Source organism: Hipposideros armiger, unplaced genomic scaffold (assembly GCF_001890085.2).
Source record: "Hipposideros armiger isolate ML-2016 unplaced genomic scaffold, ASM189008v1 scaffold_79, whole genome shotgun sequence".
NCBI lineage: Eukaryota > Metazoa > Chordata > Mammalia > Chiroptera > Hipposideridae > Hipposideros > Hipposideros armiger.
In genome coordinates, this window is record NW_017731429.1 from 1,500,490 (window position 1) to 1,518,391 (window position 17,902).

At 45.9% G+C, this 17,902-nt stretch overlaps 1 protein-coding gene across 3 annotated transcripts in view; it reads left to right on the top strand.

The window, feature by feature from the left end:
* The window catches only part of ME3 (malic enzyme 3), a 216,139-nt gene extending 199,062 nt beyond the window's left edge, over window positions 1–17,077 (top strand). For all 3 annotated transcript variants that reach the window (XM_019643518.1, XM_019643516.1, XM_019643517.1), the window contains 7 exons: window positions 8,308–8,405; window positions 8,693–8,806; window positions 10,546–10,651; window positions 11,250–11,392; window positions 11,911–12,084; window positions 15,366–15,464; window positions 16,840–17,077. In XM_019643518.1, coding sequence (XP_019499063.1) covers window positions 8,308–8,405; window positions 8,693–8,806; window positions 10,546–10,651; window positions 11,250–11,392; window positions 11,911–12,084; window positions 15,366–15,464; window positions 16,840–17,001 — 896 coding nt within the window. In that variant the 3' untranslated portion in view covers window positions 17,002–17,077. The remainder of the gene's footprint in view (window positions 1–8,307; window positions 8,406–8,692; window positions 8,807–10,545; window positions 10,652–11,249; window positions 11,393–11,910; window positions 12,085–15,365; window positions 15,465–16,839) is intronic.
* Window positions 17,078–17,902: the final 825 nt, after the last annotated feature.

Sequence of the window (17,902 nt, forward strand, 5' to 3'; positions counted from 1 at the left end):
GACTTACGAATGAATCCGACTTATGAACATTCTCCCATAACTGAACTCATTCGTAAATCGGGGACTTACTGTACACACTAATGAACAATGAATGGAGATAATTCTGTGGCTCGTGGAAGCCAGCCTGGCCTGGAGTAGAGGATGCCCAGCCTTCCCACGGCCCCAGGCCTCCAAAGCCACCTTGGCCAGAGCCTACCTCCCTGTCCTTGTCACTGCCTGGGACAGCAGCCTGACCTTACCCGATAAAGAGCTACTTCTCTCCCTTTTCTCCAATAACCTGTTGTTTAGCATGGAAACACCTTTAACTTTGTCACACGTGACTGGTAAAAGCAGAATAGACACTCCATTCTCAGCTTGTCATTTTGTGCTGCTTCTTGAGCCGACAACCCCCAGGACTCAGTGTGCAGGAAACGTAACTGTGGAAAGCTCCCTCCGAAAAGGAAAATTTGTTTTTCTTCCATCATGAACGAGGAACAATCAGTTGTTTTCTGCTTGCTGCCCATGGCGTTTTTGGGCACAAGCCATGTTCCAACACATCCCTGGACCCCTGGGTTATTCCAGGGGGTTTCCTCCACAAAGCTAAGCATCTTCCTTCCTCTCCATTTATAAATCCCTAACATGTTTCCCAAGAGTCCCCCACAATGAAAGTTAATGATGGAGAGAACTTTATTTGCCAAGCTTTAGAATATGGGGTTTAAGAAACTGCTGGTTTTCCTCTTGAGTTCAGGTCTGTAATTAGGGTGACTTGCCATTTCAGAGGATGGCTTCAGAGGAAGATCCCGGAAAGGTGACCTTGAAGCAGTAGCCAGTGGGGTTCTTGAAGCCGAGTGCAGAGAGAATTTTCTAAAGGAGAAATGAGCAATGGTCTCAAATGCTGCTGAGCGGTCAAGGAAGAGGGCTGAGGCCTGGCTGCTAAATTTGGCATGGTGGAGGTGCTGGTGACCTTAACAGGAGGTGGGGACAGTAGCTTAGTTGGATTGGATGTCAGGGAGATCAAGAAGAAAGGAAATGGAGGCAATGAGTATATTAAACTTTTTAGAAGAGTTTGGCTATAAAGGGAGGTAAGAAATAGGGTGGGAACTACATAGGGTCCAGAGAAGGCTTTTTTAGGAGCGAGCTGTATAACATATTGGTATGCTGATGGCAGTGATCCAGTAGAGAGGGAGGAATTGAGGATGCAGAAGATAGGGGAGAGGAGGACATGACAGATTCTTCGAGTAGGCAGAAATGATGAGATCCAGCACATACCTGGAGGCGGCTTTTGCTAGGAGTAGGGGCACGTCATTAATAGTGAAAGGCAGAAAAGCAAAGTATGCGAACATGGATGCAGAGGATTATAGACTTGGTGGTGAGAGGATTCAGAATTTCCTTCCTAATAATTTCTATTTTCTTTAAACCTCACTTTCTACTTCGGGGGTGGAGGGATGACAACTGTACCTACTTTATAGAATTGTTGTGAAGATTCAGTGAACAAATGCAGTTAAGCACATACATAGCACAGAGCCAAGGTCACTGTGAGAGCGATCAATAAATGGCAGTTGCCCTGTGTCCTTTCATTAAAATTTTCAACTCTTTCCTATCAATTTCCCATTGGTTTGTGTTCTCCACCTCTTTCAGAGTCATGACTGAAAATTTACATACACTGCCTCAATTCACTTCCCTCTACCTCCGCTACCTCTCACCCCTCGGATCTCCCCCAGGGAACCCCATAATGTGGCTCCTGCCACCTTCAGTTTTAGAGTCAGGAAAGGCTGTCTGAGATGCATAGACTGTGAAGGGGTGGAAGCAGCATCCAGGTTTTTCAGCTTCCAACTGGATGGCTGGCAAGCCACTGCCTCTCTCTGGCCTCAGTTTTCTCATCTGTACAATCGTTGGATGTCATGCCCTCCAATCCCCAACCAGCACTCAATTTCTCAGGTATGCCGTTATGCAAACTGCAGGTTCTAACCACAAAAGATACTTAACACCCAAGAAGGAAAAGATCCACCAAGAGCGCTTGCAGTGTCTTTGGGAGCTTCTCTGATGAAATATCTTTGGCGCCATCTGGTGGCAGGTGCTTTATACATCTCCTTTCAGGAGGCAGAAGGCGGTCCTAAGTAGAATCCAGTGAGCAGAAAACTCCCTCTTTATCCAGTGGAAGGAAACCAGCACTTCACTTAAAGAAGCCACCTAGTTCAGTGGGTCTCAAACGTAAGTGGGCATATAGATCATCTGGACATCTTTTAGATTATAAATTCGGACACAGTAGGACTAAAATGAAAGCAAGTTTTGAGGGGCAAAAGGTAAAATGGATGAGGTTGTTTGCAGGGAAACCGAGAAATAGGGAACAGCCACCGCTATAAGTGGACTTTGAGAAAATGATGGACAAAGGAGATTTGGGGGTTTGGGAGGAGGGTCCTGCCATGCAATTCTCACCACCTCTGTCAGTGATTTAAATAAGTGTTTAAATTGCTTTTGATCCTTTATCGGATGTCAGCTTGGTGTTCCTTTTGAACACAGCACAGTGCTGAGCCTGGCCATGACATAACCAGCTTTATCGAGGTTACATAAAAAGTAGGTATCAGAAAAGAAAGCATTGATGCCTGGGGAAAGCAGAAAATGCCTGGCAGAGGGAATCATTCAGGCTGAATCTTAAGGAATAAATAATGAACGGCAGAAGGGTCCTACAGTTAGGGGGGAACAGCAGGAGCAAAGCACAGAAGTGGAAAAACATGTGACCTGTTGATGAATAATGTGACTGGAACATAGAATATATGGGGAGTCAGGAGGCTGCAAAGTGTACTGATAGTATACCTTTCTACATGCAAACTAACAAAAAGTATATCCTGAACAACTTCTTTATCACAGTCATCACACTGGTAATCATTTAATAATGTTTTTCTTTACAAAGCAGGAATGAACCTATTTCATTACCAATACTATCCTCAGTACCCTGGAGTCTGGTACATAACTGATGCTCAATAAATAAATGAATGCAACAGTTTTGAAACAATGACCTCTGACCCCTGTGTTATAGTTATCGGTGCCCAAGCCTTCGTAACCTGGGCCCTCAGTAAAGGCACAATGAGCTCCTTCGGGACCCTCAGATGATATTAGGAAGCCCAGTACTCCTCAGCCATGGCTCTGGGACCCTGATGACACTTCAGCAGTCTCCCCAGGCCATAGCTGTGTGAAGGCTGGTGAGCCTGCACCCCATCTTCTGAGGAGTACCGGGTCCTGCCTTCTAATGTCCACAGTGATGAATGTGTATTTATTAGGTTCCAACTGTTTGCCAAGCCACCTATCAGCCCACCACACAGCCTCTAAGCCAGGCACAAATCCAACTCGTGTTCTGGGAGAAGGCCCCACCCCAGTGCTACCAAAAAGTAACCCTCTTGGAAAACTGGAAATTAAAAACAAAATTCACTCATACTTCCTTCCATCTTGCAACCATTAGTATTTTGTAGTTCCTTCCAGATTCTGTGTGTATTTTTTTACTATTGGAATCATGATATGTAGACTATTTAAGGTTCTCTTCCTTACAACTAACCCAATGAAGCATAGTTTGGGGGTTAAGAGTACAACCCCTAGAGCCTGATTCCCCGGGAACAAAGCCTCATTCTGTTATGTGATCTTGGACGATGATCCGGCAAACTGCTCTGTACCTCATTTTCCCAATCTGTAAAATGGGGATGATAATAGGAGTAAATAAATGTCTTGACATTAAGACATATAAAGCACTTAGGACAAAATGTTATTAACTTTATAGCATTTTCTGTGTTGCTCCATCATCTTCTTAATGATCATTTTTAATGTCTGCAGTATAGTCTACTGAGTATCTACACAAGCTAATTTACTTACCCATTGCTCCTTTGTTAGGTTTGTTATTGCTAGTCATTCTGTATTATAAATAGCACTATCATAAATATCCTAGGACATACATTTTGAGTTTTTCCATGCATAGATTCTCAGAAGTAGAAGCATGAGGTCAAAGGGCAAGAACATTTTATGCCTTTGGTCTACATTGAAAAGAAATAGCTACCACTATAAGTGGACTTTGTTTTCCCAAAAGAGTTGTAGGTCTTTAAAAGGCAATGCATGCTGGAACTTTTTGCTTTTCACTGCTCCCTCACCAGCCTTGGATGACATCGATTTCTTTGTTTTGTGCAACTTTCACAAGCCATAAATAGTCCCACTTTAATTAACTTTTCTTTGACCATCATAAAGGCTTGTCACTGCCAGTTGCAATGACTTTATTGTGAACTCCATCAGTCAAGGTCTACACCAGTTGCTTTAGAGAAAACTTGATACAAAGAATTGTGAATTGTGTAGTAAGGAACTGAAAAGCCAAAAAGAAACAGTAAGGATCTGCTACCACCCCTGAGGCTGGGGGAGCGAAGGGAAGATGAGGCGGCGGCTGGCTTAGTGTCCATGTCTTTGAAGGGCGGGCTACCAGGCTGGCTCTGTAAGCGAGGGGCACGCTGCAAACTGGATTCAGCTGCTGCTCCTGGGACAGACTGCGGCTGTAGAGGTGAAAAGCCACGGCTGTAGGGTTGCCAGATTTAGCAAAACAAAATGCAGATGTCCAGTTAAATTGGAATTTCAGAGAAACAATTTTTTAGAATATTTATGCTAGCACATAAGATATACTTACAATAAAAAATGATTTGTCAACATAAACAGACTCCAGAGATACAGAGAACAAACTGATGGTTGCCGGGTAGGAGGGGGCTTGGGGGGATGGGTGAAAAGGTGAAGGGATTAAGAAGCACAAATTGGTAGTTATGAAATAGTCAAGGGGATATAAAGTACAGGATAGAGAATACAGTCAATAATATTACAACAACTATGTATGGTGCCAAGTGGGTACTAGACTAATCTGTGGGGATCACTTTGTAAATTATATAAATGTCTATCCACTATGCTGTACACCTGAAACTAATATAAAATAATATTGAACATCAACTGTAATTGAAAATAAATTTTAAAAAAATGTGTTTATTTATAATTCAAATTTAACTAAGTGGCCTACATTTTACCTGGCAATCTTAAAAGGCAGGAATGATACTGGAAAAAGTGTTCCTAACCTCCTCATCTGGCCTTTCAGTCACCTTCTGGCGCCTCCTTTGGCAGAGCCCAGCATAGTGCCATTGACAAAGCTGAAAAGTGGTTTGTAGACAAAGCAGAGTAAAGAATGGGTTTGAATAAATTGGTAACTACAATATTGCCACAGGGATATGAAAGACAGTTTGGGGGATATAATCAATAAGTTGTAAATACTTTCTAGAGTGTCAGATGGACACATGTCTTGTTAGAGAGACCACTTCATGGACGGTGTAGAGGCTTGACCACTGCACTGTATAAAGCTGACGTTGAATAATATTGTATGTCAACTATAATTTAATATACATATTGTCACAGGATGTGTAATATAGCGTGGGGAGTGGAGTCAATGGAATTGTAATAGATATGTATGATATCTGGGGTGGGGGATGGTGGATTGGCAGAGGGGGGTTGTCACTTTGTGAGGGGTGAAAAGTATAACTATTGCATTGTTTTGTACACTTGAAACTAATAAATTTAATTTTAAAAAAGAGTGAGCTTGAAGCTGAGAAGCAATTACCCACCAACTGGCACAGTCCACCCTTTCAACTATTCAGCATCCATACGCCATTTTATACACTGGTACTTCCAGACAACAAAAAAAACAACTCTAACAAAATGTATAATAAAATCCAACTATCTCCAACAAATGAAGACATCCTACCTTCTCCCTGAAATAGGGAGAGGCAAAGTTTCAAAAGCCATTTTATTCATCTCTGGAAGAAAGTCACACTATCCATCCCTGGGCAGGATTAACTAGTCTTAAAACTCAGCCACACTCACATTTGAAAATTCGGTTACCTAAAGACTAAATGGTAGAATTAACCTCCAACAAAACTTACATAAAGTACTAAGAGGAAGGAGAAGGGAGAATAAATTCACTAATACATACCATTGTGTATCATCACATAATAATCAAGAAAGAAAAGATGCATGGCTGCTACATTCCTCATTTCTATAACCAGTCTTTAAGCCATAGATGATGTTTATAAATTTCTTCCTCAACCTCCCATTTCATGCTTTCTTGTCCCCAAACAGGACCTCAGCTTACCAGGATTCTTTAGCTAATAGGGTGACCCAAACCTTCATTTCTGAAGGATCTCAATCCTCAGTAGTCCTGCCTCTCTTTAGTTGTAATAGTATGCATTAATATTTACTATTAAGATAGACGTGTCATGACACACCCCAGAAGATCTGGGCTCTGATATAGTCCTCCCTGCCTCCAGTTTCCCTTGGTTAGCAGGGTGAATCACCACAATCAGTAAAGTAACCCTCTTCTTTGCTCACTGGTTTCATGGCAAAAAGAACACCAAATAGCCAGGTGGCAGTCTCAACTCCAAATTCAATGAAACCATGAAGGAAGAATGTGTCTCTTGGGAACCAAGACCTCCAATCCAGAGAGCACAGAGTTGAAAGGGCAGTTAGCAAAAATTTGGCAAGTCAGTCATTAGGTGAAATGGTGACAGAAGCCACTTCCACTTTGATCCCTTGATTTCCAGACCCAAGTACTCTGGCTATGGGAGAAAGAGCACAATGTATTGTTTGCTAAGTCAAATCATATATTGCATTCTGTAAGATAGAATCTCATCATCTCCATAGGGTGTTACCTCAACTAAGTCTTAAGTAAGTCTTCAGTAGCCCATTCTACCACTCTATTAAGCCAGCTTAATACTGCTCCTGGGCTGTAGGGTACGTGTTAAGACCACTGAATTCCATGAGCCTACTGCTATACTTCTATTACTGTGAAATGAATTCCTTGATTAGAAAGAAGCCTGTTGTCTGGAATATAGCAGGATGGTGAATAGGCATTCCAAACATCCACAGATGATGGCACTGGCAGGGCATTATATTAATAGACAGGGAAGGAAAATCCATATCCAGAATAATAGGTTCACTCTAGTCAGGACACATCTCTTTCCTATCTATAATGGAAGGAATCCAGTGTGATCATCCTGCTTCCAGATGGACGGTCCTTCCAGGAAATGGCGCCATATCAGGAGATCAAGGTTGATCTCTGCCGTTGACAGGTTAGTTGTTCAGCAGTAGCAGGTCTGTCTGCCTTAGTGAGTGGAAGTCCATGCATTGCCTCCATCCTTGTCATTATGGCTACTTTGTACATAAACTTGTTGAGCAAATACTAGATGGATAAGGAAAGATGCTGACTGACATGCACAGGACATGCCATGTTGTCCACCTGATTAATGAGAACCTATTCTCATCATGCTTTTTGGTGAGCTTTCATATGGGGCACAAATATCTTCACACACTGTACCTATTCCAAGAGGTCCATCCACACACCTCTTCCCTAGATTTCCTTACCACCAATCTTATTCTGATCTTTCTAAGTCCCTGACCATCCATCTAAACCATTAGCATCTGCCCATGAATCACTGTACATCTAGCTATCTCTTAGACCAAAGTGGAAAGCCAAGCTTACCAGCTTACCACTTGAAGTCAAGTCCATTGGGAAGATTTCCGTCACCATTGCCCTTAAGGGCTACCTTTTATTGGGGCTGTGAAGCTACAGTCATTCAATTCCAATTGATGGCAGCATATTATTAAAAATAACCTGTAAACCAAATCCAGGTTATTTTCTCCTTGGTCGGCTGGTGATAAGAAATGCATCTTGAGGCCTTAGGTAGGGATTGAGGGAGAGGAAGTCATGCAGGAGAAGTAGGTGTCAAATGAATCTGAGCCACCTGCTCATGCAACTTACTGTACCTTCTGGACATGTTCAAGCCATTTGACAATGGTATGCTTCTAGGCTCAGCCAACCTTACAACTTGGTAGATAAGATAGGTACCTCAGTTCATATGGTTACTTAATGTTTCATGGTTAATTTATGGCCTCATTTTTAATATGTTTTTATCCATTTATCCCTTAAACAAAGAATTTCTTTGAGGCTTAAACTTTGTTTTGGATTCCATTATATTTGTCCTTGTCATTTCATTTGTGAACAATGGTGGTAGCAGCACCTGACTCTCTGATCTCCTCTCCCGGGGTTAAGTAATAATCCAGGAGATGTTTCTCAAAGTAACAGTTATCTGCAAAAGAGGGCATGGATTTGCTTTAAAACCTGCATGCCTACAGGTTGACTTCTATAAGACCTAAGGAACATGGCTTGTTCCACCACAGGTCCTAGGGGTGGGGGACTCTGCCAAGGGTCTTCTCTTGGAGGTTGGGACCCCAGTGGCCAGAGGTTGATCTTAGTCCACATTGTTGCAGGCACAGCCTCCGTCGCTGTGGCAGGGATCCTGGCTGCTCTGAGAATCACCAAGAACAAGCTCTCCAATCATGTATTTGTTTTCCAAGGTGCAGGTGAGGTAGGTGCCATCAGGGGCTCTCTACTGTTGTTCCAGTAGGAAAATAAAAATGAGTGTCAAGGAGGGGAGGTGTTCTGGGGCTCTGAGAAGAGGAAGAAGCACAGGTACATTGTGATAATTGCAGCTGCCCTGGCCCCAACATTTGGATGACTCAAGGCAAGGACTTAACTGGGTCTCCTGGAAGCAGGGGTGGGGGGGGGAGGAGAGAGGATCTTGGTAAAGCATTTGATAAATGCTGAGTAGCTATTTGCCCTGTGTCTGAACATCTGCCATATGGTACCTCCCAGGCAGCCATGGGCATCGCCCACCTCCTTGTCATGGCCCTAGAGAAAGAAGGTGTACCCAAAGCAGAGGCCAAAAAGAAGATCTGGATGGTGGACTCCAAGGGACTCATTGTCAAGGTACTGTCAGTCGGGAGAGACTTGGATGTTTCCTGACCCCTTCAGCTACTGGAAGTGGACAGGATGAGGTCTCCAAGGACCAAACTGTTCAGACAGAATAGAGGGCAAAGGGAGGGCAACGCCGTAACTTCCAAAGCAAAAGACTCATTGTAAAGTAGCCTTAATTGCTCTTGTCCAAAAGCTTTGAATATGTGTGCAAGTGTGTGTATGTGTGCCCCTTCCGGCCTTATCTCCCACCACTTCCTGCCTTGCACTAACCTCCAGCCATATTGAATCACAGTTGTCCAAAAGTAACATGCTGTCTTCCATATCTTTGCACATTTTCTTCCTCTGCCTGGAATGCTCTTCTCTCTTTTCCCACATGCCCACTCTCAACCCTCAACCCCATCATTTCTTCCTTTTCTGATGTAGCTCAAATATTACCTCCTCCAAAAAGTTCCCTCTGAGCATCTAGGTCTCAATGAATTTCCTACATCAATGCTTATGTAGCCCTCCCCCTCCATAAACGGCACTTACCACATTGTAGGGCAGTTGCCCCTTTACTAGTCTGTCTCCTCACTAGTCTTGATGTCAATGTCAACGGTAAGTGCATAACTAATGTTTGAGGTAAGTTTAAAAAAAAAAAAGAGAAACAGTCCAGCTTCTGACAGGAATGTGGTGAGGGACACAGCTGGATCACCTCCTCACTTACGGCTTCACTCAGCGCTCCAAGTTTTAATCCCCAGAATTTCACTAACATAGAATGTCAATGAGAGATGAAAACAATGGCTGAGATAGGAACAGGGGAAGTATGTGGGGCCATTGACCAAGAATAGCAGAGCCCCCTCAGTATAGAACGACCTCCATATTGCTCCATATAGAACCAGATTACTGCTGGAAGAAACTGAGGCCTGGAGGGTCCTCCTGCCGCCCCAGGTCATTCCAGAGCATAATCCAGGCACAGGTCGGGGCTGCCACACTTCCCTCTTGTCCATCTTTCAACATCCTTTTGCTAACCCCATTGAGCTCATCCCTACTCAAAGATCTCTCAAAGCTGATGTCTTCACTCTGGTTCTCATGAAGTCAGCGAACCCAAAGGAGTCATTGGAAATGTTTGTACCTATTTACCAGTCTGTCATGTACGAACTCCTATTAGATGAAAACAAAGGAATATGAACTTGGTTGGGCCATTGTAAGCCTGTTCTAGAGCTCAGCCTAGTATTATTCACAGGGAGGTTAATGGCTCTTGTGAAATGTACTCGATTAGCTCCCCGGTCCTAGGGGGCTCAGGCCTCATCTCTCAACTGGATCTTGGTGCTGGATGTCTTGGGGCGAAGAGTCTTAGTCAGACTCAGGCATTTCCTGAGAGCCTTTCTGTTCTGGCCCAGGAATTCATAACACCAGCATCTCAAAGAAAGGCTTTATGGATTCTCTATATATATGGTTTGGATTAAATAAACACAACAACAACAACAACAACAACAACAACAACACACACACACACACACACACACACACACACACACACACACACTAANACACACACACACACACACACACACACACACACACACACACACACTAAAAATCCTTAGGCTCTACCAGGAAATCTGATCAAGAAGATGGGCCTCACGGCTTCTGGTAGTGCAGACCAAAGCACAGGGCTCAGCAGGGAATGCTCTGAGTCTCCAGATGCATCTGAGCCCCTGCCTAACAGTTCTCACCACTACAGCTGCTTCATGTTCTTTCTTTCTCTGCAGGGGAGGAGCCACCTGAACCATGAGAAGGAGCTTTTTGCCCAAGAACATCCCGAGGTGAAGTCCCTGGAGGAGGTGGTGAAGCTGGTGAAGCCCACGGCCCTCATAGGTAGGAGCAGGGAGGCAACCACGGCCCAGGCCAGCTAACCCTCTTGACTTGCAGGTGGAGGCTGAGGCCCAGCAAGAAGGCATAAGTGGTCCATGGAAACACAGCTCTTTCACCTATCCCATGTCCAGTTCAATGCCACAAACTTTTATTGAGTGACTACTATATAAAAACCATAGAACTAAGGCACTGAGTTGGGACTTAATGGTGCAGTTATACAGTGCAGTGGAAGAGTGCAGTGCTGGTCTCTCTAGTCAGAATGACATGTGCATTCCCCCCCGAGGAGGGGACCCTGGCATCTCTCCCTGTACTGATGCAGCAGCCCAGTGTAAAGGACAATGCCAGGAATGCCTTCACAGGAACATCTTAACTGGGCAGGGACCTACAGTGGACCAGTGGTCCCTTAGTGATTAATAGGAAGTCTCAGCCAGCTCAAGCAGAAAGACCCTTTTCTCTTCTGCTCCCTCCGTCTCTATGGCAGATGCCATCCCCAAGACTCCTGAGTCTTTCATGTTGTACCCAGTTCCCCCCAATACCACCAGGAGAGGAATGGGTCATTTATAAAGCATAGGCATCCCCACTACCCCCCTTTTCCCTATAGGTGTTGCCGCCATCGCAGGAGCCTTCACGGAGCAGATTCTGAAGGACATGGCCTCCTTCCACGAGCGCCCTATCATCTTTGCCCTGAGCAACCCCACCAGCAAGGCCGAGTGCACGGCTGAGAAGTGCTACCAGGTCACCGAGGTCAGCGGGGAGTCCTTCCTTCCCCAGGCTGAGAGGACATAGTAACAATGAGTCACTCTGAGGCTGAAAAACATCCCCTGGTTGTTGATGAGCAAACTGAGGTTCAGAAAGATGCAGTAACTTGCCCAAGGGCACAGAGCTGATAAGGAGTGGAGCTGGCCCTGAGACCCAGGTCTGACTCCAAAGCCCAAGCTCTCACCATTGCGCTATATGCTCAAGGTTCCCGATAACATAAAGCCTCCAGAACCCGAGGCGTTTGCAGACTCTAGGCCACATGCATACCTGTCATGTTCTGGGTTGGCCCTCCCAAGAAGTGACAGGTGAAAATGGTACAATTACACCTTTCAGCGGTTTCTTGTCTACCAGTGGGGCTAAGCTTTCAGGTCAAATGAATAAAGCACAATGCTGAGCCTTTGGGAAAGGATGAATAAAGGTCCAATATTTGGGATAAGATTAGGCCACCCTACTGCCTAAAATCCATCTCCAAGCTCCGTCTCTGATTTTCTTCCTGCCTCCAGGGCCGAGGGATCTTCGCCAGTGGAAGTCCTTTTAAGAGTGTGACTCTGGAGGATGGCAGGACCTTCATTCCAGGGCAAGGAAACAACGCCTATGTGTTCCCTGGAGTGGCTCTGGGAGTCATCGCCGGTGGGATCCGGCACATCCCAGATGAGATCTTCCTCCTGACGGCAGAGGTATCACTGTCCCTGCCCCCTACATGCACCCAGCAGAGCCTGTGATCTACCTCAGGACCCACACCGGGCTCCCAAAGATTCCTCCTCTCATCTGTTCTACCCACCTGCCCCCAGCCCTGGCAGTGGATCCCCAAACGCTTGAACCTCAAGCGTCTCTCAAAATCACTTTGAGGCTGAACTTCTCTCAAAACACACACAGGGTTTGTAAGGGGGGATAGGAAATAGTCGATGGGAGGGGTGTTAGCAGGGCACCAGCTATGAGGAGGCATGCCTTGTACTGCTGCCTACTTCCCAGCAGTGCCCATCTAGATGCCCGTAACAGAGGAGTAGCCACCAGAGTTGCCACATCTGACACTGTGGACTCATGGACTATGACAGGCCATGGATTCTTCCAGCCATGGGTCTTGGCCACGTCACCGGGGTAACTGCTGGCAGAATAAGCCCCACTAGGGCAGCTTCCCATAAGGAAAGGGATGGGTTGCATCTCTGGTTTGCCTCTTTGAGTGCCTGGCTCTGGGTACAGATATGGGGTTTGGGGGTGCACTGGCTCTAGGTATCTTACTAGAAAAGCTCCCAGAAGGGTTCTTTACTGGACACGATGAAAACAATGAAAGAATTCATTAAGAATGACAGCCCACATTCATAATAATGGTTATTAATAATAACAGTTACAGTGGCTGACATTTATCGAGTGCTTACTAAATGCCAAGCACTTCACATTTCGCCTCACTCTGAGGCATAGAAATGTCCCTGTTGGGAAGTTAAACTAATCAGAGCTATTAATATATACAAATAATAAACAGATTTATCTCCAATGAGCTCCAAAGGCTCTACTGTGATTCCAACATCCGTCTGCACTTCCCAGCAAAACCAGCAAGACACAGGAGCAGCTTCCATGCAGCCCTGTCCAGCCCCACTTCCATGAGTGCCCCGAGGAACTGCCTCATGTACCAGGTTCCTTTTTACTCCATCTTGGGCTTTGAGTGCCAGCTCCATGAGGCCATGCTGACAATGTCTCCTGCAGGTGTTTCAGCCTCCCCCAAACTATGTGCACACTAGCTATGGCTTTATGCTGTGGTTCTCTGTCCCTTTTGTCTACGTGTTCTATGTTTGTATTTTTCTTGTTGCTATGGTCAGAGGGGGTGATGTCACAGGGCCATGGATGAAACTGTTTGAAACTCCCATTGATTGGGCAGAGTCACTTCCTGCTGGGAGTCGGTCTGAAAGCAAACTCCCGCCTTGTGCAGAAACATGGCTGCTGGAGACCCATGTAATCCCCGAAGACATTTGTACTCTCTCCCCTTCCTCCATCCCTGTGCTGTGGGCAGTTCATCTCCATTGTTTCAAGAATAGTGTCCATCAGTGACACAGGTCACTTTCCTCAATCTACTTATTAATTACCTGCTATGAGCAAGACAAGGTCCCTCCCCTTCAGGAGCCGGCAGTCTGGTCTTCAAAGGCCTGACAAGTTATATTTCTGAAAAGGGTGCTTTTAGTTAAGACAATTTAAATTGAATCTGTTTTTCCTATGGAAAAAAATAATACAAGTTTTAGGAGATTTACATGGACAAGTTCATTTCACACTGACAGCTCTGTAAAATAAGTATAGTGATTATCCCTATGTTATAGACAAGCAAAGTGAGGCACAGAGTTTAAGTAACTTGCTCAAGGTTACTGGGCACATGAGTGACGGTAACAGGATGACCCCAGGCAATGTGACCCCAAGCCGAAGCAGAGCATGACCAGCGCCCAATACCTTAGAAGTGACCATACATACATGATCTATCTCTTCACTCTGCAGTATAACCTTTCTAGAGGCAGATCTGGCCACGGAGATAGATCCTGCTTCCCTCTAACCAGTCCGTCTCCTACACCTCCACAAAGAGAATCCTTCCAAACCCAGAGCAGGCCATCTCTGTCCTCATTTCAGACTTTTGTATGGCTCCTCTGAGCTTACAGGATAAAGTCCAAACTGCTTCATACAATTTCTATACAAGGTGCTTTATCCCCAGGCCTCCCTCTGCTCTCCAGCCTCACTTGTAGCCTTCCCCTACCATCAACCTATCATCCAATATTCTTTTTTCAATCTCTTACTCTTTGCTCTTTCTTGCTCCCTCTTCTCTCTCACCTCCAAGAATTTAATTTGCATGTGCTATTCCTGTTCCCCTTTTCAAATAATTCATACTTTGTCCTTCAGGTCTTAGCTTATAGCATTTCTTCTGGAAAGCCTTTCCTGTACATGGCAGACTGGGCCCTGCCTCCTCTATGTTTGTATGTCCCTTCTCCTTGCATTCACTGTATTATAGTTGCTATAATTTTAATTGTCCGCTGACACCAGTCTCCAGGAGGACAAGGTCTTTGTGGCTTCTCCACCATGGATCCTCTGGCACATCACAGAGCTCAGTGAATGTTTGACTGAGAAGAAGGGGAAGGAAGGAATGTGAGAATGAGGCAGTGGAAGGGGTGGCCCACTTTCCCCCGTCTGCCAAACTCTGAGGCAAGACCAACTCCTTTACCTTGCCCATTCTGGGACACACAGTTCCCAGGCTTTCCCCAAATTTAATTTTGTCACAAGAAGATGTTGTGGGAGTAGTTGCAGAGCCGCCAAATTAAAGAGGCTATTGTGCAAGGCTGGCTGAGCACCAGTGCCCGAGGCTGGAGGATGAGGCTTGGGAGGTAAGCTGGCCCTCTGAGACAGGCTCCGAACCAAGGAGACAAGCTGTGGGAGACGGTGTTCCCAGGGCGATGTGCTTAGCGCATTTATTCAGATAAAGTCTAAGGCCCATTGCGGGGCTCACTGGAGAAGAGGCCTTGCCACAGTCTGGGACCAGGGCTGGAAAGGAGAGTTCAAGGAGCCCTGAATACAGAGAGACAAGATGGCCTAGATGGGCACCCAGGATGTTACTAAGCCTGTGGGAGAGGCTTGAGTTCAGGAAGCGAGGGACTCAGGGATCCCTATGCAACAGGCTAGACCAGCCAAGGGGCAATCCCAGAGTCTGCTTTGCAAGCCACGAGTTTATTCATCTTGGTCTTTGTGATTCTCTAGAATTCAGAGAGCCGCAGGTTGTTTTAAACCTCAGCCAGTCTCACAGTACAGAAAGGATGTCCTGGCTTAAGCCCAAGCACTAAGTTCCCCTGGGGCCACATGGTAGCAGAGACAACAGTGAGAAACGCAGAGCCTGGCCACCTTTGAGGGGTGAGGGGGGTGTCTGGTGTAATGGTTTGGGCTTGTTCTGGGAAGGCAGAAACTGAGCTGACGCCTCTTGGTCCTTTCTCCCCAGCAAATTGCCCAGGAGGTCTCTGAGCAGCATCTGTCCCAGGGGAGACTATATCCACCACTCAACACCATCCAAGATGTGTCTCTGAGAATCGCCGTCAAAGTAAGGGGCATCCTACCCCCTGTAAAATGAGCAGTGAGGCTAACTGACCTTCGCTGGCTTTAGGAGGGCCAGTGGGATGGCAGCTATGGAGACATCCTGAGCTCCCTGGGCTGCGCTGCATACAACCCAGAGGCTGGGTGGCAGACTCCTGCCTGCAGCTCGAGCCCCACCCGCAACGCCCACTAAGGCCACTTCTGGGAATGATCTTGGCTTTCCTCTCAAACATCAGGCAGAAAGGTCATCCATAGTTTTGTGGATGGGAGAGTGGGTGGAATTTTTTAAAAATGAATCATAAGTGCCCATTTATACAGAAAGGTCAGCTTGCATACCACTACGGAAAGAGCTCAGGCTGTGGAGTCCCAGCTCTGCCAGGCAGCCGCAGTCACCTGGGGCCAATCATTCCACGTCCTTGAGTCTCAGTCTCCTCTTTCTCCAACGGGGCCCATAATTCCTCTCTCCCAGAGTTCTGGTGAAGATTAAAAGAGAACCGTCAGAAAGCTCCACACTGCTTTCTGGCCAGAGCAGATGTTCATTCCTCTCCTTTCTAACAGAAAGGCTGGGCCATGGGGTGATCAGGCTCATGGAATAGTCCAAGGAAAAATCTCACCCATGCAGAGATGATGGGTTTTCAAAGAATCAGAACATGTTGCAATAAAGACTGGCCCGACATTGGTAATTATTGAACCTGGGTGATGAATACATGAGGGTTTATTATACTATTAGTTCTATTAGTATATATACATTACATTTTCTATAATCAATTTTAAAGGCAATTTTATAAAATACATTGCATAATATTATGCACTCACTTCCCAAGTGTTGTCCAGTGCAGGATCCAGAATCGGCCCTCAAGACCAACAGTCCAACTTCCCCTTGTCCAGTTCCTTCCTTTTTGGGATATTTAGATTCATGTTCTTCTGAAGTGAAATCTAATATCCAGTTAACAATGTCCACACTGGTCTTCTGATTCAACCCGCATTTGGGGCGGGGGGTAGAGACGAGCAGAAAATCAGGCACTCAACACTTTTTCCTGTTACCTAACCTTATTCTCACACCACGCTAGAGAAAGATCTCATCACCCCCACTTTAAAGATGAGGAAACTGAAGCTCAGCGAGGATGACGTCACTGAGGACTCACAGACAGTTGGAAGCAGAGGCCAACTCTAGCCTGAGTCCTCTTGACTCTGGCCCAGGGTCAGCTTCTTGTCTGGACAGAACGCTCATCTTTCCTCTCCAGTGGTTTTATGGGCCACACCTCATGAGAGGCACACGTCTGGTTCTTCAGGGTATATTCCCTTCCACATGCCCCAGGCAAGGGCCCTTAGGCAGATGGCTCCTTCGATCTAGTTTCTCAGCCAAACTTGTTTTTCCCTAGGTTCTCGACTTCGCGTACAAACATAGCCTGGCCTCCTACTACCCAGAGCCCAAGGACAAAGAGGCTTTTGTAAGATCCCTGGTCTACACTCCAGACTATGACTCCTTTACACTGGACAGCTACACTTGGCCCAAGGAAGCCATGAATGTGCAGACGGTCTGATGCACTCTCAGAGGCTGGTGCGTGGCTGAATGAAGCCCAGAGTAACACTGACAATATAAACGGATTCCAAACTGGCCATCCTTGTCACTGTGTTTTTCCTTTGAACTTTCTGGTGTGAGGGGAGATGCCCAGGCATACAGTGAAGGATAGCCTTGTCCCTGAAGGCCCTGAGTTCATGTTTCCATAACCCTCCTCTGACTTCCTTCCCAAGAACTTCTTCATCTGTTAATTGTCAACTATTGGCAAGCCCTGGTGGGAAATCTAGACTGCTGCCTAGAACTCTGGCTTTCGGAGCTCAGGATCTAGTGGTGGAGATGAGGTATGGACACAATTCATTGTGCCACAAAGGAGAAAGTGGTAAATCCATGAAAGAAGTACAGAAAAATGTCAAGAGCACTCAGAGAAAGGAGAGGGTACTTCTTATGAGGACATAAGAAACGACGTCAGGGGGAGCAGTGTTTGCACTGAGTCCCAAGAGTTAAGGATAGGTAGGAGTCATGGGGAAATGAGGAATGTGAGAGCAGCTGCTGGTGTGAGTGTGGCCCAACCACCAGCGAGCTCAGTCCCTGTAGGAGGAATACACACCCTTCAAGTCTCAGATGGGTGTGGGGGCCGAGTGGCTGGGGGCAGCTCACTAACTAGTCAAAATGGAAACTGCCCTGTGGGTTGCTGAGTATGAGACATTCCTTTTTGGTTATTACTAAAAGGAAAAACAGAGAAATGTGGGTGGGGAAGGTCAGTAAGTCAAGGAGTGAGGAGGAAGAGAGAGGCAGTCGGGGAACAGCACCACAGGGAGTTCTAGGGAAGACTAGATTTCATTTTCTGGACTTTGGGATACTCACTCTTCCACCCTTCACTCTCTGAAATAATTCAGCAAACCAAAACTGTTTTCATATAGAAT